This window comes from Canis aureus, chromosome 3 (genome assembly GCF_053574225.1).
Source record: "Canis aureus isolate CA01 chromosome 3, VMU_Caureus_v.1.0, whole genome shotgun sequence".
Lineage (NCBI taxonomy): Eukaryota > Metazoa > Chordata > Mammalia > Carnivora > Canidae > Canis > Canis aureus.
Genome location: NC_135613.1, coordinates 11453351 through 11480698, shown reverse-complemented (window position 1 = coordinate 11480698; position 27348 = coordinate 11453351). Strand labels below are relative to the sequence as shown.

General features: G+C 37.6%; 1 protein-coding gene and 1 non-coding gene across 2 annotated transcripts in view; both read right to left on the bottom strand.

Moving 5' to 3' along the window:
• Nucleotides 1-1432: 1432 nt before the first annotated feature.
• AP1G1 (adaptor related protein complex 1 subunit gamma 1) overlaps nt 1433-27348 on the bottom strand; it is a 79223-nt gene continuing 53307 nt past the window's right edge. Inside the window, exons 11-23 of the mRNA XM_077889578.1 lie at nt 26847-26960; nt 22852-22992; nt 22037-22091; nt 18080-18202; nt 17818-17907; nt 17096-17223; nt 15663-15767; nt 14864-15005; nt 14550-14676; nt 10797-10904; nt 10555-10715; nt 7647-7745; nt 1433-5645 (exon numbers count right to left, since the gene is read on the bottom strand). Coding sequence (XP_077745704.1) covers nt 5544-5645; nt 7647-7745; nt 10555-10715; nt 10797-10904; nt 14550-14676; nt 14864-15005; nt 15663-15767; nt 17096-17223; nt 17818-17907; nt 18080-18202; nt 22037-22091; nt 22852-22992; nt 26847-26960 — 1495 coding nt within the window. The 3' untranslated portion in view covers nt 1433-5543. The remainder of the gene's footprint in view (nt 5646-7646; nt 7746-10554; nt 10716-10796; nt 10905-14549; nt 14677-14863; nt 15006-15662; nt 15768-17095; nt 17224-17817; nt 17908-18079; nt 18203-22036; nt 22092-22851; nt 22993-26846; nt 26961-27348) is intronic.
• On the bottom strand, nt 26481-26565 carry LOC144311631 (small nucleolar RNA SNORD71). The gene has a single exon (XR_013377227.1). It is a non-coding gene; the product is annotated as a small nucleolar RNA SNORD71 (small nucleolar RNA).

Here is a 27348-nt window from a genome sequence, read left to right as displayed (position 1 = left end):
GCCATTAACATTTTATACTGTTTCAAAGGTCACATATTCATGTTCTTCCCCAGTTCAAGGCAATGTGCATTATGTATGCCAAGGGTTATGTAACTACAATTTCTGGAAATGGTAAACAGCTGAGACTAACCCTAAAAATAAATTCCTCTGGGAATTTCTGTGCAAAAATCCATCTGCCCTCACTGCAGGTTCATCGTTACAAAAATTACTGTTTAGATCAAGCCAAGAGACAGAGAAGTCATTACTGCCTCCTCTTCTGTATCGTTTCTGTAAGCAGCTGCACATACCTCTCCCTCCACGGAGAGGAAAGGACATACATACGTTTTATCACAGGAGCTTTTCCTAACCCTCACTATAAAATCAAAAGAAAGTCTGGAGAAGAAAAGTTCATCTGTCAAAATGTGGTAGAAGAGCCATAAGGTTTTACCACATTCACTTATTTATAGCTAGTTCCCACTCCTTTAATGATCACAAAGTCATCTTTAAGCCTAAATCTCTTATTTCTACCACAGATTAAACAGATTTAGATATGTTTTATTTTAGTTCCAAAGAAACAGTATTTACCTGGCCTCAGGGTTTTAAGGAATATATTTTCAAAATATGGGGACAATTGAACTAGGAGAGGAAATAGCATGGAAAACCCTGAAAAGTGATAAAATTAATTCAGTCCTTCTGGACTAAAGTTCAAATCTGAACACTATTCTCTGTATTTGCTGAGTAAATGACTGAAGTCTATTACTGGTCGAACTTTTCTATTGTAGTTTTTATATTTCCTGCTACATGAAATTATATGCAGATAAACATGTTAACTAAATTTAATATTAGAAACAAAGATGAATTTTAACTAAGCCACATACAAGGAAAGATTACAGAAATGTCAGTTATCAAACAGTGCCAAAGGGCACTCCTGCATAAACTAAATAAATAACAAGGCTTCTCTTTTTCTCCTCACTTAGGGGGCTTTCACACGCTCTCCCCCTTCACAATCAAGGGAAATAGGGATCACCCCTGATGGATAGAAAACCTACATCCAACCATTTTTACTTCTATGGAAGAATTCATATAAAATAGATCATGAAATAGAATTCATTTTGGCTGGTCAAACCTTCTTCCCAGTCACAGATATACTTAAACATAATTTACAAATAGAAACTTGTAACTAAAAACCATGGTCACCCCTAAATACACATTTCACCTTGATACAATTCCTTTGCCTTGTTTGAAAATTTACCCATGTGGAGAAGTAAGCATTATTTAAAATTCCCAATTGCACTTTTGACTGTCTGTAAACTGCAAGTATTTTTTAGGTTGCTCAAATTTCTCTAGGTGAGATTTGTGTAAAAAACGTTAACAGGTAAGTTTAGGTCAAAGCTCTGGAATAAGAATTCATTCAAGGCTTCTCTAATGCACTTGTAAGAAGCAAGGAAGCAAATTTTAAATCATTGAGTATTGACTTTTTATTATTAGTCACTGTTCATAATTTGTTTCAACCAAAAGACAATACACACAGCAGAATTCTAATGCATCCCAATGTAAATGTTTACATCCATTTTATTCCTCACTCACCTCTAAGACTTATCATTTAATTTTAAATTTTTTTTACATCTCAAAAATATGTCTGCAATAATTAGAATTAGCCGTCCCACTTAGAAACAGCCTTTTAATATTTTTACAGTAAAGAAGATGTGATGGGGCTTAATGAAAATGTAACTTACAACAATTATGAAAGAAAAGGGACTTTACAGGGACACAATGGGAGTTCACAAAGGAAAGAGTTCAGAAACTCTTTCCCATGCGCCCTGCCCCCCCAAAATTGAAAACAAAAACAAAACACACAAAGCGCAACAGCAGGTTCCAAAAACAAAAACAAAAAAAACTCCAATGCTCCATCCTGAGGCCAGAATCAGCCTCAAGGAAGTTCATGAAGCAACTGTGCAAGCTGCTTCAGCACGTTCTTCTGTTTAGGTGTCCTGGGTCCTAGAACCCTGCAGATGGAGCCCACTCACTACTATTGCTTGAAAAAGAGTGATTGACTTCCACTTCTACAAGCAGCCCCACCCTCCTGAGCCAAAGCTGGTCAAAGTGTTTTCAACTTCAGGACTTTCCTTCTTCAAGTGACCCTCCCCACCCCCAAACGCTTGAGTATACAGTCCTGTACCACCTCTCTACCAACCACAAATTCGTGACTATCCATTTTTTGCTCTAATTCTCACTCGGTGTAGGACAATGTAGATAAAATACATTCACTAGGAAAAAATATTCACAAACTCTTTCTTCCCCCTAGCTCTCATGGCCCAAGTATTTTCCAATGCAGAAAGTAATAAAGTTGAACCTCAAAAACAGTATCCCTTAACTTCCAACCTCTTCTAAGAGAACTGAAAATGAAAAGCATGTTATACAGTAGATGGAAATACTCAAACCGTTAATCCTGAACAGTTTAAAGGTCTACTCTCTTTTATATGAATGGGACAAATAAAGGGCATGTACCACATCTTTAACCAGTAAGAGGAAAGAATTCCCTCCCAAAAGTTACACTGAGGAATGTTTCTTTAAATGAGAAAGACCTTAAAAAATGAACAGATGACCACTACACACAGCATAAAACATTCCATGACTGTCCAAATCACCTCAAGGTAACAGCACCAGAGCACTGTGGGAGAAGCTTCTCAGGTAGAGCACACTTCCTACAGTTTTTTTTATATTACTTAGATGAATTCTCCCTTAGGATTACTTGGGTGGAAGGGTTGGGAGTGATAGGATACACTACTCTGAAAGAAGGGGGGTAAAATGAGGTAAAAGTGCATGTGTAATTGTCCAAGTATGTGGAGGCTCACTGCTTATCACCCTAGGGTTATTAAAACAGCCATAGAAATCACTCTTTCCTTACAATGGCTCTGATGCTGTAAATCTATCCAAATTTGCTCCCCCTTGCATGGTCATACCAGGGAAAGAAATTACTGAAATGTGTTAAGTATTCATAGAAATTAAGAGATTTCTCCTTTAGCAGCAAGGCCAAGCACAAGGAGAACTAATTCTGATCCTAGAAACTAAGGCACGCTGAAGCCTTCAAAGATCCGATCATTTGCAAAAGTCTTCACAACTGTCAGGATCCTAGGCAGCTTTCTGGCTGCTAGTTCTTCAGTGTGGTGCTCAGCTTCACTCTCCAAAATCACTTCAAATATTCTATGCAGCACCCTTTGCGTTAAGGCCATGATTTGTATTCTGTCTAGACAAAGCCATGGATAATCATAGAACTCCACCTCAAAAAAAGTATAATCACCCACGGAGATGCTTTGTTACTAGAATAGACCCTTTCTAGCTCCGCTAGCTAGCACTGTCTGATAGCATGCATGGTCTTCGGCAGATTTCTGATATTCAATTCAGTCCAACTAAAGAAACTTGAGCTGGTCAACTATTAACATGAGAGAAAATAAAGCCTCCAACCCAGAGGAATGTTAGATAAATTCTACTCGAGAAATCCACCAATATTATGTTAATCCTATCATGTTTCACAGCATTAAGTATCCATCCAATGAAATCAGTCTGCAAAGAATTCTTTAAAGGCTATTCTTCATTGCACAGGCAGAGCAAGTTGTCTGAAACATACACTAGTCCACACTTGCCTTTACTGAAATCTGTGCACAAGATAATATCCTGTTCTTGACTCAGTCAACCATTTGCCCAGTAGAGTAAGTTTTTGGAAATCTTGCTCTTTTATACACATAAGACCAGAAAGTTTCCCTTTGGAGCCTTTTAGCTCAACCCCAGTTTGTCAAATGTTAGAAATAACCTAGCATCTGATACAGAGCTAGATATGACAAGACACTGATTTTAAGTAAAGGCTTGGTGAAATGGGGGGGGGGGGGGGGGGTATCTGAATCCAAGTTTAAGACGAAAGCCAAAGTAGTCAGCATACTGTACTCAATACAGTAATGACTGCAAACATTTTAAGAGCAAGGTGGACCTGACTTTTCCTTTCCTCTTTAGTACATGAGACATGGTGCCCGTGTACCTGAACATACACAGTACATTCACCATGTGCCACCAGTCACCTTACCTCATTCTAGTAACTCAGTGTTAAAGTTTAATAACACGAGTCCTTTCTAAACAGCACTTGGCACTCTCACTAGTTTAAAAAACTCTAGACCTCAGGTCTTTGATGCAGATATTCATGAAACTAGCCTCTCATGAGACCAACTTCTCAGACTCAGGAAAGGATATGCCTACTGCATGGTGTCTTTTTTTTTTTTTTTTTTTTTTCCGTATGGTGTCCTTAAGGACTTCCTCTCACACTGGGGGCAAGGAAGCTACAAGGCTTCATTCCAACACCATAAAGTACAATATAGGAAAGATTTCTTTAACCGCGTGGTCTTTATTTCAGTGCCAGTGTTACAGATACAACACAAATGTTCCAGTTAGAAGAAGGAATTCAAACGGAATGCCAAGGTCCAAGCCAGGCTCAGGAAATAAAAAGGAAGATTTGGAGTAATGGAGAAGATGACTCCAATATGCTCTAGGGTGAGTCTGATACTCACTCTTCCTATGGGCAAAGGTGCTTTTGTTAAGGAGTCTGGTCTTAAAAAGCAAACTCCTCTTTCCACCCATTTACCACAGTTCAACAGGCAAGTTATGGGCTTGGGAGAAACTTTAAAATCTGTTGTGGGAACAGGGGCATTAATAATTATTAATATACCTTTTAGAAGTTGTCCACTTTGCACTTTCAGGGGAATCAATTTTGAAAATCATGGAGAGTATTCGTGACTACAGCTAAAGTATGGAGAGAAAGGGGAGCTGGAAGAGCCTTGGGAGTTTCTATTACAAATAGAGCACCATATCCTTCATGCCAAATCTCTTTTTAACTCCATCTGTCCAGTGTTTACAAATAACCTCTCCAGGTCTGCCCAGGTCTTGGTAACAAACATACATACATGTGTGTGTCTGTGTGTATACAGCAATGCACAGAAAAGGCTACCAGGAGCCTAATGCCTCTTTCAAACACTGGGGGAACCAGTAGAAAAAGGCAGGGCTCCCTAATGTCCATTGTTAACATTTCCATTCTGAATGCCTGATGTTAAAGCGCCTGAAGATGGTAACCCAGCTAGTGAGGAATGAATACCCCACCTCGCCCAGTCCACAGAACAACACAGTAGAAAGAAGGGATAACTCTTTGCTGCAGAGACAGAGTGAGTGTTTTCTTGCCATGGATTCCAGTCCTCTCCTCCAGACCAGCTGCTTATTTCCTCAGGGGCCCAGGGAATGTTGATTCTGGCTGTAAATGTGGGAGGGGTGGAGAAGTGCGGACAAAGGAGAAGAGGAGGAAGAGTGCAAAGTAGCCTCCAGAAGCAGCCGGCCTCAACAGTGGAGGAGAGGAGATTCGTCTTTGACAATGCTTTAAGGTCAGCAATAACTTCAGGAAAATCCTCAACAGTTCTCTTCAGCTCCTCATGCCCATGGTACAGTTGGGGGGGACTTGCCAGCGATCACAACCTCCTTCCCAGAGTTCCTTTGATTGAGTGGGACAAGAATGAGAATGGTGCCAGCCCTCATTGCCAGGACTGAGGGGGAAAGTTGTTCACCTCTGCTAGATCTTGCATTGCTGAGCCCTTGTGGTTATATGTGAGCTTGATCCGCATTCGCAGCTGTTGCTATAGAAGAACAGAGAATCACAAATTATGCACTGAAAGGAAATCTCTAGAATCTGTGTGGTCCACAAATAGACTTTTAATCTCAGAGAAATTATTTTAGGGCAAAGCTGTCTCTTAAAAATGACACACAGGCAAAAAACCATAACCACCACCACTACTGCCTAGTACTCTGGTCAACTCCATGCAGTCAAGTAAGAACACATTGTCAGTGTCAATCCTAAAACTGCATAACAGGACAGAACCACTCAGGAGCATTTTCAGAGTAATGCTGGCTAAGTGCTTCTCAAAAAGATTCAATGATTGTATCCAAGTTTTCAGAAAAATGAGGTAAACATACTCATCTTATGCTCTACACTCAGAAATACTGTTGCTTTGTCTGTAAAACCAATAGTAAATGTGAACATAAACTTATTTTGTTGCCAATACATAAAAGAGTTAACTTACAGTAACAGAATTTAAGAGAACTAATTATAAATCCTTTTAACTTTATGTGGCAGATTTCAAACATTAATGCACTAAGGAAATTTTTACTCTATGTATCAGGTCATCAAAGGAATCTGCTTGTACTATAGGCAGATACTCAAAATACAGTGACTAGCAGAGGAAAGGCAAAATGTTATAAAAGGAAGAAATCATACTGGGGTTATGAGACACTGCTAGAAATCTTTCAAAGTGAAGAAATTCTCTGAACCATTTTCAAAAACTGAAAACTAGTCGATTGCTATTAAAAGTGGAGTCAATTTACTTCTTTGAGAAGATATAATGAAAATATTGCTTCATCTCAGTTTCTTCCTTTTTTAAAAGATTTTACTACAGAGGAAGAGAGAGTACAAGCACATGCAGAAGGAGAGGGAGAACCAGGCTCCCCACTGAGCAGAGAGCCCAACATGGGGCTCAATCCCATGATCTAGGGATCACAACCTGATCCGAAGACAGACACTTCACTGACTGAGCCACCCAGGCTCCTCTTAATTTGTTTCTAAGCTACTTTTCATTTGGCTAATTCATTTAAAATGCCTCCATTTTTACTGTGCACACATAATAATTATAGTAGTAAGTGTGGATATATGGGGACCTACAGATACTCTTTACCTAGACTGCAACTTGTGTAAAGACTAAAATGTCTAAGGGGCATTTGAGTGGTGTAGTTGGTTAGGTATCTCTTAGTTTCTGGTCAGGTCATGATCTTAGGGTCATGAAATCAAGCCCTGTGTTAAGCTCTGGACTCAGCACAGAGTCTACTTGAGATTCTCTCTCCCTCTTCCCCTCCCCCATGCACACTCTCTCTAAAATAAATTAATAAATCTTTTTTTCTTTTTTCTTTTTTTCTTTTTTTTTTTTTATGATAGTCACATAGAGGAGAGAGAGAGAGGCAGAGACATAGGCAGAGGGAGAAGCAGGCTCCATGCACCGGGAGCCTGACGTGGGATTCGATCCCGGGTCTCCAGGATCGCGCCCTGGGCCAAAGGCAGGCGCCAAACCGCTGCGCCACCCAGGGATCCCTCTTTTTTTCTTTTAAAGATTAAAATATCTAAGCTTTCCCTCTTCTACAAAAAACTAGACCTTTAAGCCTCTACATAGACAATTCCTTAAAGCAGCATTTTAGTGGTGCATGGGTGGCTCAATCACTTGAGTGACAGACTCTTGAGTTCAGGTGAGGTCATGAGATCAAGCCCCACATCGGGCTCTGTGCTGGGTGTGGAGCCTCCTTAAGATTCTCTCTACCCCTCTTGCCCCCTCCCTCTCAAAAATAAAAAGAGCTCCATTTAAAAAAAAAAAAAAAAGAGCTCCATTTTAATGCTACCACTAAAATAATTTCAAGCATCTAGGTTACATTTATTATCTAATCTATAAAAGAATAAAGAAGTTAGACTAGACATTTCCACATATTTCTTCTACAACTATGAGTCAGAAAAAAAACTTAGAGAAACAAAGCAGAATTTTATTTCAGGAAATATGTTTACACCTCACTCAGATACTGTCTTCAAATGTGCTACTCACCTTCTGTGGGTTCAGGACTTTAATGACTTGTGTGATGGTCCCCGTATTAAATGCTGGGACAATGCTGCTGCTAGGAGACAGAAGCTGCAGCTGGAATGTCTGTGGGGAACAAAGGGGATGCTTCAGAAAAAATAATACACTCAACACTATGTCAGAGATGTCAACAAATATAAAAGTCAAGTAACAGATTGACCTACTACTACGTTCTGTTTGTTTTCCAGATATCAACAATTCATAGCATGTGACTATAATCTTCATCTTATTTTAAAAAACCCACTGTTAGAGGAGGCCTTTGATCATGAAAAACTAACAATGAGCCACTCACTGTCTTTCAGGCAAAAGGAACTTTAGCCTACCATTTTTCAAAAGGTGACCAATTCTTGTTCTGGCAACCTCACTTAATAGTAACTGATCAACTATGAAGGTAAAAAAAAAAAAAAAAACGGGTGCATGTGGCTAAAAAAAGCCAGAAAGAAATGAAAAACAGAAAGTGCTTTCTAGAAATAACCAACCAGCATACCAATAACCAACTACAGGCCTTTATGCTTGTATATATCTGGATGGTTGGGATAGGGAGACTTAAATTTTGTTTTCTCATGTCAACATAATCTGGAATGTGTTAATGGCTACATGACAGAGGTAAGGAAAGGCTGCAAAGAGCCAAGCTGTTAATATGTATGTGGAATACATCAAGATCTCTTCATTGGCGTCACAGGTCTTAAGTGAACAATTTCATGCAAAGCTAGGCTATACAGCAAAAAACCTGGAAAAGCCAATTGCCATAATGTGTAGTGTCAGTGGGTTTCATTTGTTTACAAAGAAGAGAAATAAAAGTGCTATCATATCAGCAAGATAGGCAAACCATAACTGTTGGTACAATGTAGTACGTATGTAGCTATTCTACATACTAGGACTTTTTTTTTTTTTTTTAAAGAAGGCTCCATGTCCAGCACGGAGCCCAGTATGGGGCTTGAACTCATGACCTTGAGATTAAGACCTGAGCTGAGATCAAGAGTCAGACACTTAACCAACTGAGACACCCAGGCACCCCCATACTATGATTTTAAAAAATCTCTCCTGAAAGGGTAGTCTTCTAAAATAATTGAGAGTGAGAAAAGAGAGAGGGGAAGAGAAGCAGAAGGAAGAAGAAAGAGTAAAGGAGAAAGGGAGGGAGGGGGGGAAGGGGGAGAGAGACAGAAAGATGGGCGGGGAGCAGGGTTGGTGGAAGACAAGAGGAGGAAAGTCTATCCAGCCTTCTCTTAGGACCAAAATTGTAAGAGTAAAGAGACTTAATATCAACTCACAGACTTATTATGTTGGGTCTTATCATAATTCTATTGTCAAGATATATTATATAAGCTGAAATATTAATATTTACATTTATTTAACCAAATGTACGATGTCATTAGTTGTGTGTTCCCACCATCATTTTATGTACCACTGAGAAAGAAAACAGGCTACCAACTAAACTATGACAAATCATCAATTTTAAAATGCATCTCAATTTCAGAGACAATAAAAAGTAATAGTAGAATCTATGAAATATGATATTTTGAAGTTCAAGATACATGACATGCAAATAAGTATTGTACAGTATAGCACCAAAACTAAGGCCATGCTTTAATGGCAGAGATGCTATGTTGCTAGAGTACAGACTAGAGCAACAAATGTAAAACCCAAAGTTGCAGCAGTTAACATTTGCTGAGCAATGAACATATGAAAAGTGCTTAAAACAGTATACAGTACATAGAATGCATCTATTCTTCAAAGGAACTCTAGGAAGTAGGTATCACAATCACCATCCTCCCTCTGTAAATGAAGAAACTGAGACATAGAGGTTAAGTAACTTGCCTAATGTCATTCAACTAATATTGAAACCACCCCATTCTAGTGATTCTGAAACATCTACATGACTCCTAAAAAATGGCTCCTAAAAAAATGCAAGTAAAGGAGGCTGCAAAGTCAGCAGTAACCACAAATAAAAGGTCTTCAAATCCTGAAAGTGTGTTGTTTGAGTATCATATCTCACATGGTACTGCAAAAATTAGATTAGCTTAGTCTAAACCAAGGGCTGGCAAACTATGGCCCATGGGCCAAGAATGACCCAACATCTGTTTTTATAAATGGTTTTTTGGAACAGAGCCACATTCCTTCATTTACATATTAACTATGGCTTCCCCTCCCCCCCACTATACCAGGAGATATGAGTAGATGTAACAGAAACCATATAACCTAAAATACTTACTATCTTGTCTTTTACAGAAAAACTGCCCACTCTTCATTCTCAGTATTTCTTTATACAAAACTTTTCATTATTCTAAGACAGACCATAAATATTCCTTAAACTAAGGTTTCATATACAAACAAAGCTTCAATTTATAAAAACAAGCAATCGTTATATCAATACTAAACTAGATACTAATGAAGAAGGAATGTTTCTTTCACTTAAATAAATATCAAGAAATAAAAACTTTTAATTCTGATCTAGTGACTAAAGAGAATACCAAATAGATAAAAGTCTTCATCTTAATGACTTTTGATTCCATGTTAGATTTTGTGTTTTTTAGGTTTTTATCACTGTATTACTGAACCCCAACCCATCCTCAATGGCCTGAGCATTAGCAGACCACCTTGCAGAATTCTGCTGTCTCACTATAGCTACTACTAGAATATACTTTCTTTACCCTATAGTGCTAACTAGAAGAATATTTCTGACAAAGTAAAAAGCTTTCATTAAAAATGACATGCTTCAATGAACCATAATAGTTACATTATTGCTAATTTGGGTTAAATATGCAAAATCACTTTAACCTCTAAACATTAAAATGTATCCCTTGCCAAGTGCATGAAAGAAAAAAATCAACCCATCTTTAATCAAAGGAAACAGGCAAAGAAGACACTGTAGTACCTTTGGTACTGCAGCCTGGAAAACAAAGTCTGTCATGTCCAGCTCTGTGCTGTTGGAGGCCTGTATCGTTATCACTGTGACGCTAGGATTGGTATTTGACCGTTCAAAGGTGAATTCTATCTTCAAGCCATTCTTACTGTATGCTGTGATGGAGGGGATGCCTGGAAAGTACAGAAAGATCAGTCTAATTGCAGTCAGCTTAATGCTTACAGAATTACACCTCTCACTGATGGTAATCATACCTGTAGTGATGTCATTGAAGAGAGGCTGTGATGAAAGCCCATCCAACAAGAAGGGGGGCTGGGATATCTGTGGGACTGAGGCAGGGGCAGGAGCAGCAGCTGGAGCACCTAAATGAAACATTCCAATGGTAAATCAAATAGCCAGCATGATATAGCTCACACACACACACACAAAATACAGGAGATAATTATTTCATCTCAGGTTAAGAGAAGGACTCCTTAAACAAGATGCAAAAAGCATAAACCAGAGGCATCTGGGTGGCTCAGCAGGTTAAATGTCCAACTCTTGGTTTCCGCTTAGGTCAAGGTCATGAGACCAACCCCCACATCAGGTTCCATGCTAAGTGCACAGAGCCTGCTTAAGATTCTCCCCCCCCCCAAAAAAAAAGATTCTCTCCCCCTCATGCCCTCTGCCCCTCTTCCTCCTAACGCTCTCTAAATGAATAAATGAATACATAAATAACTACTCCTCTTTTTTAAAAAAGCATAAACCACAAAGGGAAAGAACTAAATATTCAAATACTTTAAAATGAGTAACTTTTATTCATTAAAAATACCATAATAAGATAGACTACAGGCAGGAGAAAATGTTTGCCACAAAATAGCAAACAGATGAGTATCCAGACCTATAAATATTTTCTATAAGTCACTAAGAAAAAAAGATGGTAAGAGAAAAAGATAATAATAAAAGTTGTAAGAGACAGAAACAAGCAATTCACAGAAGAGGGGAACCTGAATGAAAAGAGAATCAGTTATAAGAGATAGTGAATATTACCAACAAGATACTACTTCACATTAGTAGAATGGTTAAAATTTCAATGTCTGAAAATACCAGATACTGTTAAGAATATGGAACAATGGAGACTTCTAATCTCTGCTGTTAGGATACAAAGTAATACAAACCTGGAGAACAATTTGCAATAGGAGAGTTGAACAGGATTATACCTCTAAAGTTCCTCAACCTCAAAACTAATGAAATTTTACGCTAATTATTTGCTGTAGGGGGCTACCCTGTGCTTGTAGGATATTTACCAGCACCCCTGGCTGGTACCCATTAAATGATAGCAGCAATCCTCCCAGTTGTGACAATCAAAAGTATCTCCACATAGTGCCAACTGCCAACCCCTTGTGGGCAAAATAATATTTTAATAATAGTAATAATTTAATAAGATTTCATTTTATAAGCTAAGTAGATCAAAGCATTTAAATTTTATAGATGTTAAATACTGCATACTAAAATTTTAACACACATACACATTTAAATACCCTGGGAGAGGTGGTATGAAGTGGAGGAAAGAAGTCACCAAATTACCATCTTTATTTGATCCCTCCAAATAAGAACAAGTTGAGAATCATTTAAGTGATAGGAAATGATCATGAACTGAGAGAAATCAGGATCCCAAGAAGAGGCATAAGAAAACACAGTAAAATAAAGAGTGCATTTTAGGTTTAAATATATTTCAAACTACTTATAAAATTATCTGGAAAATATACCGGTTTTAAAAGGATTAACAAAGTGAAGTGAAGTAAGGCTAAAATTAAAAAAAAAAAAAAACCCAAGTACACAAGAAAAAAAATGACATACTAAAAATTAGCAAAGAAAGTAAAAATATACATGGCCAAGCAAAACTCAAGAAGCTGAAACAAATGCGAACAACATAACAAGTGTAGTAAAGCAGAATACCAATAAAGGATACAAAAAATATTCATACAGTTCTAAATTTTATAACTCTAATCTAGTAATTTTCCCACAATTTCCATTTCCAGAACAATTTTAGAAATGCATTCCTTTTTTTTTTTATTTTTATTTTTTTTATTTTTATTTATTTATTTTTTTTATGATAGTCATACAGAGAGAGAGAGAGGCAGAGACACAGGCAGAGGGAGAAGCAGGCTCCATGCACCAGGAGCCTGATGTGGGATTCGATCCCGGGTCTCCAGGATCGCGCTCTGGGCCAAAGGCAGGCGCCAAACCGCTGCGCCACCCAGGGATCCCAGAAATGCATTCCTATGGAAAATCAGAGGCTACTCAAAACAAGGTGGCAGCATATGAGTCCTTAAATCCCTCAGATTTTAGCTCTTTTCTCCTGTAAAGGAACAGTAAGTAGTTTTGGGAAATAACAAAAACTCACTGCTCCAGTTCCCCTAAAAGCACACACTAAATTTATTTCCTAATTTCTACTTACTTAAATTACTCTGCATTAGGATATATGACTGTAATGATGGCTTAAAGAATGTAAAACTCAAAAATGTTTAACCTAATAAAGAAAATGTGTTTGTTTTGTTTAAGATTTTATTTACTTATTTGAAAGAGAGATCATGAGCAAAGGGCAGAGGGAGAAGCAGTCTTCTCACTGAGCAGGGAGCCCAATACAGGACTCAATCCCAGGACCCCGGATCATGACCTGAGCCGAAGGTAGATGCTTTAACCGACTGAGCAGCCCAGGTGCGCAGGCAAAGGTGTTTAAAACACACTGTGAATAAGGAAAATCCAGGCTCTTTAACATTTTATTAGTCTTCTTCATATAACACTAGGAAAATAAAGTAAAAACAAAAACAAAACATTAAGACCTCCTGACAGGGCGCCTGAGTGGCTCAGTCAGTTAAGTCTCTGCCTTCTGCTTGGATCATGATCCCAGCGTCCTGGGATGGAGCCCCGCATCACATTGCATTGCATTGGGATCCCTGCTCTGCAAGGAATCTGCTTTTCCCTCTGCCTCTCCCCACTGCTTGTGTACATTCTTGTCTGAAATAAATGAATAAAATCTTTTAAAATTTTTTTAAATTAAAAAATTACAATTGTGAAGATTATGAACTAACATGGAAATGCTAATATATTAATAAGTGTATCATCTATACACTATGTTTTAACCAAGGAGTTGTTTTTGCTTTTCCATGTATCCAGTAGAGCTGTGGCATCTGGGGGATTGAAACTATTTGTGAATGACTCAAAAGTGTATAACAAGTAACATTTTGAATTTTACTAAGACATAAATATAAACCATAAGCTCTGGGAGGAAGCTGTTAGAAAAAAAATCACTTAATCTCTGATAGCCAGGCTAGATATCCTTCCAAAATCCTTATCCTATGGCTATTTTCTATTTGAGGTCATAATACGTAGTAATTCACCATTATACTTTTAAAGAAATCACTTTAGAAATTATGTGCTACAGTGATACACTTGGACTCAGGGGTTCATAATGTCACTGAATACATCAACAATTAACTAATGTCTACTACATATAAACAAACATGAGAAAAAAACATTCCCAAATGTAAAGTTGTATTTGAATATCATCATCAGGGACAATTTTTCCCTTCATTGCTTTATTAAGAGGAAGAGAGGAAAATACCTAAATATCTCTCTTCCCTCCACAAATGGCCTTGGCTCCTGAAACCAAATTATGAAAAAGAAACATAGAAAAACTGATGTTTTAGGACACTAACCAAAAGCAGAAGTGACTTGGGATATATTTCTTTTGTAGCCTGAAAGTCCTTTCTATCCTAAATACTATGAGAGCAATTTATCCTCCCAACATTAAATACTGGACTTTAAAGAATCTCTGTGAATTATCTCTAGAATACTAGCATGACAGTTTACAATCCAGATATTGTGAAGATTCTCTTCCCACTCCTGACTCAGCCTCCCCCCTCTTTAACTGATTCATGTGCCAGGAAGTCTATGTTCACTGTAGTTTTTCCCCAAGGCCTTTATCTCCAGCCAAGCATTAAATAACTCCAGTTTGGTCTCACCTGTAAGGTTGATGTCTCCCAGCAAATCAAGAAGTTCTCCACCAGCAGAAGCTGGTTTGCTTGTAGGTGCAGTTGGAATAACAGGTGTTATGTCATTTCCTCCCAACAAATCCAATAAATCATTGGCCTAAACAAGGAATAATATCTCAATTCATTAGTCATTTATCTAATCTGCATCTAAGGCAAAGCTCTTTCAACACTTAAAAATAAGGAAGAGAATCCTCAATCAATCCAGGAACGTTGAAGGCAATCAGCTGAGATACAGGTTATAAGGAACTGTTATAAGATTCCCAGATAAGCAAGTGAAAAGCTACCTGGCTGGTGGGCTGTGGCCCAGAAGGTGGTGGTTTGGTCTCTAGTGGAGCAGGTTCTGTCTCTCCATTTGTCTGCACAATCTCAGTAGGGCCATTTGTGGTCACTTTTTCCATGACAGGCATTCTCTCAAGCAGGGCAGACCTGGAAGAATCTGAAGTGGTTAAATTCTAGGCAGTTAACCTAGATTCCCTACCCAAGACAATCAGTGTTACTATATTAGAGCCAGACATGGACAGTTATCTCTGCTCCCCACCCTCTAAAACACACACTAGAATAGAAGGTGGATTACAAGAATACATGACCTAAATTCCTGACTGGATTAAGGGCAGGCGAGAAACCCTGAATAGACAAACTGTCCACCTAAATCCCGAGAGATGGGGATTTCTCAGAGGTACAGAAATTGGAATGAAAGAAAGGTAAATAAGTAGGTATTAGCCATTTCCAATCAAGAAGACACTGCATAACAGAAGTGGAAAAAAGACCATGCATCACAAAGTTAAATATTAGGACGAGATTCTCTTGAAAAAACACAACTCCCACTTCTTAACCAAATAACATGGAAAATGAAGCAAATATTTCACACCAAAAGAAAGGGGAAAAGGTGAATGAAAGGACACAGATAATTTACAAGGTAGACAGAAGAGAAGATGGACAAATAAAAGCAGACAAGCAATTAGGATTAAACAGAGTTGTGAAGTCCAGTAATAAAGCATGAGGAAGGAGTCTCCTTTGTGGATTATCAAGACAATCTGTTCACATGCTAACAGCCATATGCATTGATTAGTTTCTTCCACTTACCTCATATGGTCATATTTCTTAAAAAGTGCATTATATTCTACTGCCCTCTGTTGGAGTTCCACATCAATGCTGCTCCCATAGATGGAAACCACTTTCTTAATTCGGCTTTGGGATAAAATGACAAAAAAATTCAAATACCCAAAAGAAAGTTCGTAAACAAGCAGAGAGAACAAACAAACCAGTTTTCTGGTTAAAAATCCGAAATACTCCTCTTTCCTTAATTTACATATCTTTTCAAAGACAAAACACTTTTTTAATGTATATTTTTCTATTGGAGTTCGATTTGCGAACATACAACACTCAGTGCTCATCCCTCAATTGCCCCCCCCCCCCGTCAATTGCCCCCACCCAGTGCGCGTCACCCAGCCACCCCATCCTCCCCCCACCTCCCCTTCCACTACCCCATGTTCATTTCCCAGAGTTAGGAGTCTCTCCTGTTTTGTCTCCCTCTCTGATTTTTCCCACTTATTTTCTCTCCTTTCCCCTATAATCTCTACACTTTTCTTTTATCTTCTTACATCCAACATACACCTGAACACCATCATCTACCACTAGTACTTGTTCTGTTAGATGTCCCATACCTAAAATTTGCTAGAAAAAAGTATCAATTATTAATTTGTTACAAAACAAGTATATTAATGTTCATTCTCTTCTTTAACAACCTTACAATAAGCTTTTATCAACAAAAGGTTATTACCTGACAACAAATTCTTCTAGTTCACCATTTAAAGGGTTAGTTTTCACAGAACTACAGAAAGTCTAAGAGAACTAAGTTTGCTTTAAATATGTCTGGCTGAGAAACTAATCCAATTGACTTTCATTCCAAATAGTGAAGAGCAGAATTTAAACATTTAACGAACCACCCAAACCTTTGTGATTTTCTTCCTCTTCAGATACCTCAAAATATTATAATAAACCAGAACCCTTATAGAGGGAAGTAACTACTCTACTTTAAAAAAGAGAAAAGGCATTAGATATCTGATTTTATTTTTTGTAAGATTTTATTTATTTATTCATGAGAGACACAGAAAGAGAGAGGCAGAGATACAGGCAGAGGGAGAAGCAGGCTCCAGGCAGGCAGCCTGACATGGGACTTGATCCCAGGTCTCCAGGATCACGCCCTGGGCTGAAGGCGGCACTAAACCGCTGAGCCACCCGGGCTGCCCAGATACCTGATTTTAAAAACAAAAACAAAAACAAAAAAAACCATAACTTTTTATCTTTAAAATAATAAATGGTGGGATGTGGGAAACAAGGGAGTAAAGTATAGATAAAATAAGGATGAACCATAAATTAATGATTATTACTGTGGAATAAGAGTTATATATGATTCATTTTACGACCCTATTTTGCCTTTCCTTTAAATTTTCTATAATAAAGAGTTTTAAAAATTACAAAATAACATGTTCATCCTACTTTTTCTCCATACTCACTTTACAGTACAGGTGAATCGGGTAGAAAGCTTCATAATGGCAGTGAGAGCATAACCTCGGGTCACAGAGGTGGACATATTAGAGATTAGAACACTCTCTAAAATATCCAACACTTCATCTTCTGTTACCTGGGGAGAAAAAAAAAAAGTCAATATCTAAATCTGATATCAAGTCACAGGATGCCACCAGAAAGACAACCCTACCATCGTTACTAAAACTCTAACAACTATCTGTGCTTTGCCACAGTAACTGTCCAAGCTGATCCATCAATCAGAAGCAGGTAGGAGATTTAAAAAAAAAAAAAAAAAAAAAAAAGAGTGGAAAATACCCACTGGAGGCTGAGAGCCATATTATATTAATTGCAAGAGGCAGAAGTAAAGAAGAAAATAAAAAGATAAATAGAGTACAAGTGTTGTTGCTACCACATCTCCTAAAACCCAGTCTTTTAATAAGCAAATGCTGATATGGATAGGTCTCATTTCTTATCAAGCCACAGCGTAGGAGAAACAATATAATTCAGTCTCATATCGTAAGGAGTAGGTTCTATCCCGACACAGTAAGGATAGTAAGTTCTATCACAAAAACTGCCAAGTTTCCCAATAGAATTCTGGCATTAACTTCTTTAACAGGTTTCCACGGAATCGACCTCAACTCATAAAACATTATCCTCCTATAACCAAAAACACTAGTTTCTCCCCTCCTGAGAGAGTAGCAAAGGGTACCTGAATAGGTTCTTCCTCTTCACACTGGCCTGATACAAGAAGATCTCCATATTCACCTATACACCATGCAGCCACTTGTACCAAAGGTTGCTGTCAAAACAAAGACACCATTTGTCAAAGGCTTTCAATCCTTGCAAAGATTAATGCAAATCCCAGGTCATCTAATCATAAAGGTCAAAATCAAGGCACATCTAGAGTGTTAGTAACAAGAACACACAGGAATGTAATGGGTAATTTCCCTACCAAAGTAAAAAGTACCTACTTGAGAATAATCACCAAGAATTGCTTTGTACAAGCGCTGGACAGTATAGGCATGCATCTCCACACTATTGGTTATTAACTGGATCAAGTTGGGGACTGCATCATCACGAACGTAGCTTCCTGCCTAAAAAGAAATGCAGTTATCCTTAAAACACACTACAATGATAAGAAATGTTAGCTATTGCTTTTATTCAAAGAAGACTGCTACGAAATATCCTCAAAGATAAAACGGGTTCCGATTCTCAGGTTCATATGCAGCTCAAACTTCAAAGTCTTATTCAGATGACTTCCTTATTTAAATGAGTATTCTAAGTTTTCAAATTTTAAAAAAAGTAAAAAAAAAAATCTCCTTTGTAAAAGTAAAAAAAAAAAAAAACAAAGGATTAAAATTTTAAGAACTTTTCTATTTCAAAATAGATTATTAGGTTTAAGATTTCAAAAATGTAAGAAATGCAGTAACTGGGAACTTAATTACAACAACCTCTCCCATCTCACAACTCTTCAACACAGTTAAAATCATATGGGCTAGCTACAGAAACCAAACTACTCTGGAGGATGGAGAGGAGAGTGTACGTCAACAGTCCAAAAGGACAGCATGTTAAAATAAGAATTAAATAAACTGTAACCTTTTTAAAACTTCAATTTAAAACATCGCACTGTCCTTTAGAACTATAGTTTATAAAAATTACAGAACCATTCATCCCAGAAAGGTCAAAAATATTTTGTATTTAATCATCCACACTTTAAAAACAAAAACAAATCTAGTCTCTTTAATGTCCTCTTTACTAGTAGAATCTAAGATACTATTTGCAACCATGGAACAAAGTAAAGTTATTCAACCTGTGAGGAAACTAAATCTTGGCCTTGTCAGAGCATTATGATAACCAAGTTGTGTAGGACACAAACAGTGGAATCTGTGCCTGATATCAGCCCACCTTGATCAAGCTCCCATTACTGGACAGAGGAACAGGTCTGATTTACAAGAATGAGACCAGGAAAAAGAAAAGGAAAAGGAAAAGGGGAGATGGGGAGAGGGGGGGAACAGAGAAGAAAAAGAAAAAAACCTCAGGTGACTGGGATGCCCACACCTACTAGAAAAACACAAAGAGGAAGAAGTTTGGGAAAATGGTCAAAAAGGAACAGAGAGAAGCTAAAAAGTAATTTGTTTTATATTCTTCCCCAATGGGAAAAAGTAGTGTTTAAATAAGAGAAAGCATCGATATGATCTAAATGACATTTATACACCACTTTATCCAATAGCAGAAAACTCCTTATTCTCAAGCTCCAATGGAACATTCACTAAAGACAGACCACATTCTGGGCCATAAAAAAAAACCATCTCAAATTTATTTAATTAAAGTAGGTTCCAAGTCCAACATGGGGCATGAACTCATGACCCTGAGATCGAGAGAGTCACATGCTCACTGACTAAGCCAGCCAGGGATCCCAGAAACATCTCAAATTTAAAAGAAAAAAGCTGAGGGGCACCTTGATGGGCTTAGTTAGCTAAGTGTCGGCCTTGGGCTGAGGTCATGATCCCGAGGTCGATTAAGCGGCAGATTGGGCTCCCCACTCAGCAGGGAGTCTGCTCCTCCCTCCCCCAGCTTGTATTCTTATTCTCTTCTCCCTCTGCCCCTCCCTCCCCCAGCTTGTATTCTCTTTCTCTCTCAAATAAATAAGTAAAATCTTTTTAAAAATAAATAAAAGAATAAAAGTCATACAGGACTTAATTAGAAATCAAGAACAAAGATAGCTAAGAAACCCCAAAATATTCGGAAATTAAACAACTAAACAACACTTAGGTCAAAGAAAATTATAGACCAGTATCTCTCATGAATACGGATGTAAAAATCCTTAAAAAAATATATCAGCAAATCAAATACAACAATGTATAAAAAGAACTGTACAGCACAACCATGTGGGATTTATTCCAGGTATGGAAGGTTAGTTAGTTCAACATTCAAAAATCAATTAATTTTTGATCCAGCACATCAATAGGTTAAAGAGGAAAAATCACAAGACCATAATAAGATTACCTAAGTCAACTGGAAAAATGAAAAGTAGGAGCATTAAAAAAAGAATGGTTTAAATTTTGACAACACTTTTCTTCAGGAGCTCTAATTGTTCTCTTCTTTTGAGCCTTACAAAAACTAATAAACTGTATCCTGATTCATACCTTTTGTTAAAATATAGTTTTCCCATTAAGTGCATTTATTAACATTTTTACAAAATTAATTCAAATAAACTAGAAAACTAGCATGTCACAGACAGAATTCCACAGCAACAAGCATACATACACACACAATTTTAACGATATCATTCCTTCCTACAGATGTTTTATAACTTGCTTAACCAAGGACCATTTGCAGACTTGTAGTTTTTCCCAGTTTTCTCCCATTAAAAAACAAGATTGGGATGAACATCTTTGTATATACATTTTTGTATACTTGTTGTCCTTGAATTTTTCCAAGATAAATTCCTAAAGAGAATTGATGAGTTAAAAGGTACCAAAAAAAAAAAAAAAAAAGGTACAAACTAGGGGCGCATGGGTGGCTCGGTTAAGTGTCTGACTCTTGATTTTGGCCCACGTACCCGAGTATAATTCTAGAAAGGTGGCAACATTTTATACCCACTATGAAGTGGAGAGTACTGCCTATTTCTTCATTTCCTAATTAACACTAGGAATTAGATTAAAAAGTATGACAAGTAAAAAAGGATACCTCACTTATAATTTTACTATTTCTTTATTAATAAGGGTATTTTTCAAAATTAATTAGCCATTTCTTCTTTTGTGAAATGTCTGTTGAAATGTCAATTTTTCCATTACAATGTTTGATTTTTCCTATTAATTGTAAATTATTTATAGATTAAAGATATTAACATGCTGTCATATGTTACAATATTTTTCTCCTAGTTGCCTTTGCCTTTTAACTCTGTAGGTTTTTTTTCCTTTTGCTATGTGTGTTTCAATTTTTAATGTGATAAATCTGTGAAAGTTTCCCTTTATTGCAGCTATTCCTGGTGGCAACAATTACACATAGCAGTTATGTTTTCTTTAAATGCCACTGTTCGGGATCCCTGGGTGGCGCAGTGGTTTGGCGCCTGCCTTTGGCCCAGGGCGCGATCCTGGAGACCCGGGATCGAATCCCACATCGGGCTCTCGGTGCATGGAGCCTGCTTCTCTCTCTGCCTGTGTCTCTGCCTCTCTCTCTCTCTCTCTCTGTGTGACTATCATAAATAAATAAAAATTAAAAAAAATAATAATAATAAAAATAAAAAATAAAAAAAAAAAATAAATGCCACTGTTCTTTCATTTTGATTAAATCTGTAATGCCTATTAACTGAATGATAAACAGGGAAGCTCTAAAACTCTGGACAACTGCCAAAGAAAGAATATCTTATAAAACCATAATTTTAAATCCAGAATAAATTTATTCATTCAAAACCCTCCAATGGCTTTTTTAAAAAAACAAAAAACAATTTCCAAACTCCTCTGAGGACCTATATAATCTAGTCCCTGCTTCAGTCCTACTGTTCTCTGCCTCTCATGCTACTGGCTTCATTCATTTTCTTAAAGCTCTCCAAGCAGGCCATACTTGTTGCTACTTAAGGGCTTTGTAACACTCGCTGTTCCCCCAAACCTTAGCATGGCTCCTCATTTCACTGAAATCTCTCCTCAAGCGTTTCCTTCTCTGAGCGACATGCCCTGACTTCTCCACCTAAAAAACTTGGCCCAATGCCCCATATTCTTACTCTCCCCGCCATTGCTATAGTCCTTCATGCCGCTTCAGTGTTTCTCACAGTATTTTTTTTCCTGCCTAACAGGATACTACATATTTCCCCATGAATTTCCTACTCCCTCACTAGAAGTAAAATGTGTAAGTTTCATGAGAACAAGGGCTCATTAACCAGTACATCTAGTGCATAGTATATGTGGACTAAAAAAAACACTACTTACCGTTGTCAGAACACGCATAATCGTGTCTATATGCCACCGTTTGGAAGGTGCATACCTGGGAAAATAATTGCACCAGATGAAACAATTAAAATCTGGGAACTAGTCTATGCTCAGTGACTTTCAAAAATCCTGTCCTATATCTTCTTTAGGTTGACTGGTAAAGTGATTATTTTTGGACACATTTTATCTTCAAATCTAGCAGCTACCTCATTTCAAAGGGTAATGAAATGGTACAGAAACTCAGAAGTTTCACATTATAACTGCAAGAGGAGTTACTGAGCTGAGACATGGGACTCCATCTCCACTTTTTCAGAAAACAAATCATAACGATAAAGCAGGAGGGCAGAGAAGAAAGAAGAAAAAGGACTGTCCCCAAACCCAGGCAACACTAGGACTAGAAACTCAGTCCCTTAAATTCATAGGGCAGAAGGGAAAAAGAAATAACCATTCTACTAAAATTGAGGTACTTCTTCCTAAAAGTTTTACAAAAAAAACACAATTTAGGTGCTATGATGGTATAGTTCTTCTATTCTCTACCAAAAAAAACACAAACAAAAACTTTTCTATCCTCTCTTCATAGATGAGAAATTAAAGAATATAAAAGATTTTATAAAAGTAGAGGTTTTTGGTTTTACTTAAAACCAAAGTATACTTAAATACTGACTAGAATGGCCTTCTAATGAAGCAAATTTCTAACTGGGAGCCTGAAATAAACATTACACATTTTAAATAGGTTTACAACATTTTCCCCCATGTTGTAAAGGTGCTTTCCAAAAGTTCCAAGCATCTTTTACCAATAAAAGTAAAAATCTTACTTTTCTGCAGCAAGAAAGATTCCAGATGCACAGTCTGCTTTAAATTCTGGCTCACATGAATCCAGAAAATAAAGTAATTCCTTCATCATGCCTCGTATATTATTCCCATTTACCAGGGCAAAACTCAATTCCATTGCACGCCTTGCAGAGGGAAAAAGTAAAAAATAAAAAGTTATGATATTTATAGTAAGAAAGAAACAAAGACCCAGGTGTGTTATTTCTGAACATCAAGTACTGGCAGATGTATTGGATGTTCTTCCACGATCTTGTGATTCCAATCTCATACACAAGATAACCAAAGTTATCAAAGTTAGTTTTAACATTTTGAATTTTCATTCAACACTTTTCTTCAAAAAGCTCTAAAAGATACCTAACTCATGACCAAAAACATAATTTAGGTTCAACAGTCTATACTATGAAGTGGAAATTCAGAATAGTTAAAAGGCTCAAAAAGAGAAGCAACAAAATTACCCAATGATAATACCTCTTTGCATTATTCCTTAAAAATGTGATAAAGCCACCATATTCTTTTATTACACCCACTTCTGTTTAAAATTATAGTCTACATCAAGATATAGAAAATTGGAATAAAAAGACGCCTTGAGGACATTACGGCAAGCAAAATAAGTCAGAGAAAAACAAATACTGTATGATGTCACTTACAGCTAGAAGCTAAAAAAGCCAAAAGCACAGAAACAGACTAGAATGGTGGCTAATTACCAAAGTCTCAGGGTGAGGAGAAAGAGGAGATGTTAGTCAAAAAGTATAAACTTCAGCTACAAAATGAGTAAGTTCTGGGGATCTAATGTACAGCATGATGGCAAAAATCAATAATAATAATACTAATGTATTATATACTTGAAAGTTGCAAAGAGAGTAGATCTTAAATATTCTCACCACAAAAAAGAAAGAACTATGTGGTATTACACAAGTGTTAACTAATGCTATGGTAGTAACTATTTTACAATATATATCAAATCAATGCAATGTACATCTCAAACACAATGTGTTTTTTTTTTAATTTTTATTTATTTATGATAGTCACACAGAGAGAGAGAGAGAGGCAGAGACACAGGCAGAGGGAGAAGCAGGCTCCATGCACCAGGAGCCCGACGTGGGATTCGATCCTGGGTCTCCAGGATCGCGCCCTGGGCCAAAGGCAGGCGCTAAACCGCTGCGCCACCCAGGGATCCCTCAAACACAATGTTTATGTTAATTTTATCTCAATAAAGCTGTGGGAGTGACAATGAAAGTGAAAATGAGGGCCATGGCAAAGGGAAGAAGGGCATGTGCTATGTGGGCAAATAAGAGTTTCTGTAACTGCCTATCAAACTTGGCTACCAAGGCAAAACAGAAATGTTTAACATATAAAAGAAGATTACAGCATGCATCTTTTTATATTTGGTTAATAATTTCAAACATGGTATATAAACTGACTTTCAAAATACCAATTCAGGGATGCCTGGGTGGCTCAGTGCCTTTGGCTCAGGGCGTAATTCTGGGGTCCTGGGATCAAGTCCCACATCAGGCTCCCTGCATGGAGCCTGCTTCTCCCTCTGCCTACATCTCTGCCTCTCTTTCTCTCATGAATAAATAAATAAAATCTTCAAAAAAAAGGGCGGTGGGGGGGAACACCTGGATGGCTCAGCAGTTGAGCATCTGCCTTTGGCTCAGGGCATGATCCCGCGGTCCTGGGATCAACTCCCACATCAGGCTTCCCGGCATGTAGCCAGCTTCTCCCTCTGCCTACGTCTCTGCCCCCCCCACCTCTGTTTCTCATGAATAAATAAATAAAATCTTTAAAAAATATATACCAATTTAATAAGTAGGAAATACTTTCTAAGCTCATCTATAAATAACATTCAATCTTAACAGGAATATAATAGTAGCTAATTCTCACATAATGAATAAGTACTTTATATATAATAATCTACATAATCCTGCATAACCTTTACAAATGGGTGCTCTTCTATTTGCATTTTACATATGTGAGGCAGAGAAAGGGTAAGCAACCAAACCAAGTTTAATAAGGACAGAGCCTGGGATGCCTGGGTGGCTGAGTGGTTGAGCTTCTGGGTTTGGCTCAGGGCATGATCCTAGTTTGGGGATGGAGTCCCACATCAGGCTCCCTGTGAGGAGACTGCTTCTCCTTCTGCCTATGTCTCTTGCCTCTCTCTGGGTCTCGAATGAATGAATGAATGAATGAATGAATGAATGAATGAATAAATGGTCAGAACCAAGATTTGAAATGAAGCACTTGGGATCCAGAGTCAGAGATCCTTTTTTTTTTTTTTTTTTTTTTTTTAAAGATTTTATTTATTCACTCATGAGAGACACAGAGAGAGAGAGAGAGACAAAGAGAGAGGGTGGGGGCAGGGGTAGAGACACAGGCAGAGGGAGAAGCAGGCTCCATGCAGGGAGCCCGACATGGGACTCAATCCAAGGTCTCCAGGACCACATCCTGGACCGAAGGTGGCGCTAAACCGCCGAGCCACCTGGCTGCCTTTTTCTTTTTCTTTTCTTTTCTTTTTTTTTTTTTTAAGATTTTATTTACAGAGTCAGAGCTCCTTAAATAGACTGTCAAGAAGACACAGGTTTTACTTTTGAAAAGCAAAGCCCCGTCACGAGTAATAGAAAAACAACACAGGAGTCAGAAGGTCTAATTTCTATTCCCAGGTCTGCCCCATACAGGGGGGCAGGTTTAGAGGAATCATTTGATTCCTTTGGGACTGTATTTTAACTAATCTGTTAAGTGGGGGTAGAAGTAATTGTCTGATCCGTCTCATTGGCTTGCTCTGAGAATCAACTGACAGGCTTATAAATCCTGAGCAAAGCACTCCCTAGCCCAAAAAATCCTGGGCACCTGGCTGGCTCAGTTGGTGGAGCATGCAAGACTATAGGGTTGTAGGTTCAAGGCCCACATTGGGTATAGAGATCACTTAAAAATAAAATCTTTAAAAAAAAATTTTTTTTTCAATTAAAATAAATCCTATGCAAAGTACTAGGTGAGTTAATGTTGCTGAGTTTAGGTCTACCTTTTTTTTTTTTTTTTTAGTTTAGGTCTATCTTTAAATTGCTCACACACTTAGCATCTGCTTTCTAAAAATAAAAGGAGGGCAGCCCCGGTGGCTCAGCGGTTTAGCACTGCCTTCAGCCCAGGGCCTGATCCTGGGGACCCAGGATTGAGTCCCACGCCGGGCTCCCTGCATGGAGCCTGCCTCTCCCTCTGTCTGTGGCTCTCTCTCTCTCTCTCTCTCTCTCTGTGTGTGTCTCTCATGAATGAATAAAATCTTTAAAAAAAATAAAAAATAAATAAAAATAAAAGAAAAAATAAAAATAAAAGGAACTCAATATCAATAGATATTTGTTAAATGAATGAGTTCAGAGATCATTCCAAATCTAATTTATTCTGAATTTGAACACAGAACCAAAAGTTCACTGAAGCCAACTCTAACTAGGTTTTACAAACATCTCCAGTTCTTCCAATAGAATCAATAGAGTTAATCCATCCAGGAAAAGAATTTATGCATTTTCAAATTGCCACCTGCTGCCTAACAGTCATTCCTAACACACTGTCCTAAAAAACATGGCTACTTCTAGTATCGTGGGGTGTGAGTACTGTGAGAAAATGTGTGCTGTCAGCAACTGAGTTTCAGCATTGTGATAAAACACTTAGCCGATGGATCACTCCGTATTTTCATCCTCCAGCACACAGAGCACAGCACCTCTGTTAGGCAGACTACTGCCAGCTTATCTGTACCTGTTTATCATAAAGAATCAAGGCGGACTTTAGCGTGCACTTCAGTATCCCTGATCGGCCTCCTTCACTGACCTAACCTCCTCCTTGCCAATCCTTTCTTAAAAAGAATTTACTCAGCAGAGTTCATCTGTGAAAATAATGACTAAATAAACAAATGTCAAAATCTTCATTCTTAAAACTATTATGAAGTTATCAGGTGGGGGGGGGGGGGGAAGAACTATCAATAATCTGTTACCGTTTTATTGAGACATCCAAATCCTTTAAACAGTCCACAATTGTGCTTCTGTGCCTCTGTACTGCATTATGATCTGTCTGCACAGTCTTCAACAAAGATGTCAAAGCTACGTATCTGGATGAAACAAAGTTGCAGAAGACAGAATTAAAATGTAAAATTCAGGATAGTTCTTCTCTACTTAAATAATGACAAAGATGATTTAAATATGTTTTAAGCATTTAAAAGACAAGACAGAATTAGAGAGTATAATGGTAACATCTTAAAGGCATAAAAGACATTATAATATAAAGTAGTGGTAACCAGGAGGATTTAGATTTGCATTCATGGTCAAGTCCATTTAAATTCTAAAAGTACATGATTCCATTCTTTCAAATTCTTCCAAGTAGTACAAGAAAAGCACATAGTATGCCTTTCCACAGCCCCAAAATGCAAGAGGAATTGATTTCAATGTTACCATTTATATTTTCTTTGCTTTTGATACTAGCACCAAACTCCCCCTATT